At 31.9% G+C, this 5,556-nt stretch overlaps 1 protein-coding gene across 1 annotated transcript; it reads right to left on the bottom strand.

Moving 5' to 3' along the window:
* Nucleotides 1–2,251: 2,251 nt before the first annotated feature.
* On the bottom strand, nucleotides 2,252–5,199 carry LOC110826116 (calcium uniporter (DUF607)). The gene is made up of 2 exons (XM_022056717.2): nucleotides 4,519–5,199; nucleotides 2,252–3,099 (listed from the first exon to the last, which is right to left on the bottom strand). Exons 1-2 carry the CDS (start codon nucleotides 5,086–5,088, stop codon nucleotides 2,659–2,661), a joined length of 1,011 nt encoding a protein of 336 aa, XP_021912409.2. The 5' UTR covers nucleotides 5,089–5,199; the 3' UTR covers nucleotides 2,252–2,658.
* Nucleotides 5,200–5,556: the final 357 nt, after the last annotated feature.

The following is a 5,556-nucleotide window of genomic DNA, read 5'->3' as shown; positions in this document are numbered from 1 at the left end:
CATCAAGTAATTAAGGTAAGCAAATTGAGAAAAATAAAAGTAGACATGCTGTGGCATGTGGGTGATGGTATCTTTTTTGTGGCTGAAACTTAATTGATGTTGATGTTTATAAAAATCATGTGGTCACATGATTATGAGCCCCAATCTGGTTTCTGTGTCACCATCAAATATTTAAATTTTTTGTTAATTTGGTAATAATTAAATTAATTAACTTGAATTATTCAGTTAAGCCATTTGTTAAAATATTAAAATAATTTAATTATCTTTTTTTTTTTGGTTAAAAAAATAAAAAATTTTGAAAAATATTATCGACGAAATTATAATAAAAAAATACTGAAAATCAAATTATGATAATATTAAAATTCAATAATTAATTCAATATTTTGTCAAATACTTAACGGTAGCAATTACATAAAAAGATTGTGTCATAGATAATTTTAAATTTATGGATTACGTATAGAAAATAATGCCAAAATAGACTAAATGAAGGCCCACTTAACAAAAACCCATAAAGAAGGATTTGATTATGTTTTATTGTTTTTGAATCACTTGTATATATTAAATTATAATTTAATATATATTAAACTTAATTAATAAATGTTCTTTATATAAAAAAAAAACTAAATTGCTATTCTGTAAAATATATAGCATAGATAAAACTATAGGCAAGCAAGTTTTATATAATTTATATGTTTTTTGATGCAGAAAAAAAAAAGTGAATATTAAGCAAAACTCTCTTCAATTAAGATTTGAGTATGAAATATTTAACTTTTTTTTTCATAAATATTATTGAAGTTAAATTCATTTTCAAGCATTTTTTTTTAAGGATGTACTTTGAATATATAATACCAAATTGTCAAATAAATTATACTTATATTAAACTATAGACATGACATCTATAATTTACCTATTTTTATTGAAGATTTTATTTTTAAAATAATAATTAACACTTAAATCTAAATTATGAAAATTACATGATATATTTACTTATCAACTAGACTAATATTTATAAAAAAAATAAAAAATTATTTGAAGATACTTAATCGTAAACTTTTCCTACATATAAAATGAAAAAGAATAAAGTATAAGTTCATAGCTGATTTGATTTTATTATATATATATATATATATATACAAATTTTTTATTTTTTTCGGTTCAAAATTTTTTTTTTTTTTTCTTTTTTGTTCTCAAATGAAAAAATACAAGAAAAACCAGGTACCTCGGTATAAAAGAAAATTCAATAAAGTAAATATTACTGTACATAAGGTACCTGAAAGATCGGTGGTCGGTATAGAAATAAATATATTGATATTTATTTCTTTTCAGGTGATGAAAGTGATGAACTGGAAAACGGTGAGTTTCAATCAAAGTCCGGGGCCCACTTGATACGCCTTGTTTAGAAAACTCCACAAAATTGGTCGGAGACGTAGGTGGAATAAGTTTGTCAAAAGATGTGAAGAAACCTCCCCTAGTTCTTTATATTACATATATATATATATATATTATAAATTTTGATAAAATAAAAATAGGTAAGTTATTGTGACTATTAAAATATAATTTGATCAACATAGTATCACATATATTGATAAATTAAATTATATACTTATTAAGTAAAATATTATGAATTATTCATTATCATTATATTATACATTTACAAGATAAATAGTTCTATATTTTTAATAATTGTTGTGATATTTAAATGAAATATTATGTTGGTGGTATATATAAATAATTATATTGACCTATGTAAGTTGAGGTTTTTACATCATTTAACATTTTCTTTATTTGCATGAAATAATGTGCAATTAAATTTTTATAACTAAAGATATATATTCTAATATCAAATTATAAAATATTTAATAGTAATAAAATAAATTTTTACATATTTTACTTTATATAATTCTTAATATGTAGTTAAATTTATAATTTATAATTTTTTATGTTATATTGTACGTATAAATTCAATTATATAACATCCTAATAAAGAATAAGAATTAAGAATATATCTTCTCATTTATGGAAAATAATTAAATTTATAAAGATTAATATATGTTATATTGATAGTATTTAATAATAAAATTATTTAATTAAATATGATAATAAAATTGATTAAATTATACATTAAATATATAAATTATAAATCCAAATAATAAGGGCGTACCTTATTAATTTTTAAATTAAAAAATGTTTTAAAAAATTAAAAACTTTATTAATTGGACTGATTTCGGATTGAATCTACCTCAGTCATTCATGACATCTAATCCTATATACATTATTTTGAATGTAAATTATTCGAACTCCATTAATATTACAAACCATTATGTAAAGAAAGCTGCCTCCATTCATACAGTAGTTTTTATAAACTACGCTGCTTGCTGCCTCTTTACATGTATAATTCCTGACTACTGCTTCTCTCTCAACTCTCAGCATAATGTTACATAACAAAATTTAAAAGCCGCATCTACATTCTTCTACAACGCCACAATAATCGAGAATGCCCCGGCACACAAAATTGCATCCTCTCTTTTACGGTCCATACTATTATATTATTTTATTATTATTATTATTACTGTTATCATTAATATTATTACTATAACTGCTACAGTTTTTTTTTTTGTTTCTCTGTATTTCTGTATTTTCAAATCAATGGCCCAAACCTCAAATCTTGACGCTCTTTTCATGGAAATCAGAAGCACCAATTATCTTGCGGAGCTCATTATACCTATCAATGTCAAAATTCTGAAGCTTCATGAGACGTTTCTGCTTCGAATCAAACCGGCTCTGGTAGAATCCTTCGAAGGAAGGTTCTTTGGATGTCTGGAGGAAGAAGGCGTAGCCGGCCATGAAGTACACGGAGGTAACGTAGAAGCAAATGGGTTCCATTACGTCCCATGAAAGTTCCCAAAACGTCAGCCTCATGAACCCGATGGTCTGGACCACCAGGTAGCCCAGTCCGCCCCAGAGCTCGCGCCGCACAAGGGTCTCGGCCTTCCTATCGATTTCAGCTTTCTGGGATTTCAGCACTTCGAATTCCCTCAATCTTGGATCATTTGGTTCAATTTCCCGTGAAGGAAGAAGACTCGCCATTGCTCTTGTCACCTGTAATCATAAGATGGAAAAGACAAGTACTGTGTAAAACAGGCCTCGACGCGTTTGTTTTTCTATGTTTTTGTTAAAATTCGTAAGCTCGGAGATAAAGGAAAACATGTAAAACCCAAATTCAGAAATCCAAGGTGTGACCCAAAAAAATATGTAAACCCAAATTCACAGTTCCAAGGTGTGACCCAAAAGAAATATGTAAACACAAATTCACAGATCCAAGGTGTGACCCAGAAAAGGGGATGTAAATCAGATTTAAGAAAGAAAGAAAAGCCAAATCTTTGCTCTGTAAAATCCAAAGGGCCTAGTTTTATCATGTGGGTGTGTGAAATTGTGAATCTTCTATCTGAATTTCAACGACTGTGCACCAAATTCGACCAAGTTGACATGGAGACCAGATGAAGTAAAGGGTGTAAAATGATTTTTTGTTTTCGAAATATTTAAGCAGAAAGTAGGAAAATTTTGACTTTTCTTTCAGAAATGCTAGGTTTAAAATGATTATGGTGTTGCAAAGGGGTACTGTATTAAATCTAAATGCAATCTCACTGTCGCCTTCATTATTTTTTTACCTAAGTCCGGCTACGGCCTAGAGGGGATGACTACATTGCCGTGCGCTAAAACAACAGGACAAGATCAAGACGTGTACAAATTCAACTGTACTACCGAGGGACCCAGAATTTCCTATTAGCTGGGATGCATGATGTTGAAATCGCGCACGCGAAGCAGCATATAGCCTCTCTTTCCCCCTTTTTGATTTCTTAAGTTAGCATACCCAACTCCCTAATCTATAGATTATAGATCTTAACAAACCACGACCCGACCTAGAAACCCTAATTAACTCCATAAGGCAGACAAATGCAGATCAGAAAAACATCCCTCTCTTTTCTTCTCTCTGTTTTTCCTCCTTTAAAAAAAATAATTGAAGTATTTCCATTTTTCCTTATGTTAGTGATAGTAAACGGTTATTGAGAATCAAATCTCAAATGGGTCAAAAAGGCAATGGGTTGTTCTGATCCCATGAACCTTAGAAACCCAAAAGGCAGAAAATCTTGTGACTGAAGAAACTTTGAAGGGCTTTATATTTGGTCCTTCAATTCCATCTCAAACGTGGAAGAACCCTTTAGACGTTTTAGGTCTCTGAACAAAAGTTTCAATCTCCTGTTGAAATGAAAGACAAACAAAAAAATACCCGTGGAAACACATATCAGTTTTCGGTAGCTTTAATTTCAAAAATTGAACATGAAGAAAGGAAAAACTAATCAACATAAAGAAGAATCTTATGAAAATTTGGAACCCTATCTCTTTCAATTCAAGGCCATGAATGGTAATCTCATAAATCTGTTCAAAACAGGTATTAATTCAGGTAAATAATTAATGAATGGATTGAGTTGATGAGACGCGGCGATAAGAGAAATCTACCTGCTCCGGTCGGAGACACACTAGGTTTCCCAGAACGATAACATTTCCTGACTCGTCAAGCTTTTTCGCCAATTGTGATCCTTGTTCCGGATCGGAACAGCCTTCTACGCATATCCGAACATACTCCTTATACGATATCCAGCATTTTTCGATCTCTCTCAGCCTTGATTTCACGATTTCCATCTGAGCAACCGTCATCAACTTCCTCGCATCCTCAACTGTCAACCCTGCCATCTCCGCCGGCATCTCGGATTTGGCAGGCGGAGCTAGCTCGTTCAACCGGATCCGGTCTCTCGAAAAGTCCATCTCCCGGAGCTTCTCCATCAGATTAGCTCCGATTGGGATCGAGTGGAGCTCCAGCGAGATCTTGGGCTGGAACATGGCTTTCTTGTGAAGGAAACGACGGAATATTCCGTTATCTCCTGGATCCGGGGCAATGTTGGCCGTACTCGGGTTCTGAGGCAGTCGGTTTTGGACCAAAGCAGAAGAAACACGGCAGTTCTTTAGAGTTTGTGCAGAGCACTTTGTGATATTGAATAGACGTTGAGCTAAAGTTTTCTTCAACGCCATGATCGAATAAGAAGCAATGCAGAGAAGAAAACCAGAGAGATTTTCAGAACATTAAGGAACGATACGCTTTTTACGTTTTGTTGTTTTGGAATGATGATGGACGGCTATTTTCGACCCTTTAAATAGGTCTCATAACCAAGGACAAATCCCAGGAAAAAAAAAATAATAATTCAAAATTGACTCCCCCAAAAGAATGGCTATTGCTAATATCGTGGTATTTTGAGATTATCACGAGAAATAAATGAGGGGATGTGAGCTACAGGTCACCCTGGATAACTTAATCGTGTCCCCCCAAGACTCGCGAATATTGGTTTTAGCTCCGCAGAAACACATATGACATATTCCAGGACGGTATTATCTTATCTTCCGTACGATGCGAGAATTTGAACTCTGTTCACGAGAGAAACTGGCATATGTCACGGAGGTTGTTCCATCAACGTACACGTGTTCGGCTGAGACTTGATGACT

Source organism: Carica papaya, chromosome 6 (genome assembly GCF_054855325.1).
Source record: "Carica papaya isolate Zhongbai chromosome 6, ASM5485532v1, whole genome shotgun sequence".
Classification (NCBI taxonomy): Eukaryota; Viridiplantae; Streptophyta; class Magnoliopsida; order Brassicales; family Caricaceae; genus Carica; species Carica papaya.
This window is presented reverse-complemented; position numbering and strand designations above follow the sequence as displayed.

What these genes read in the sequence shown, in the direction of transcription:
- LOC110826116 (XM_022056717.2), bottom strand. Translation starts at nt 5,088, where the DNA reads ATGGCGTTGAAGAAAACTTTAGCTCAACGTCTATTCAATATCACAAAG. An exon ending in TGTGTCTCCGACCGGAGCAG is followed by an intron (nt 3,100 to 4,518) that starts GTAGATTTCTCT and finishes TTATGATTACAG; the next exon opens with GTGACAAGAGCAATGGCGAG.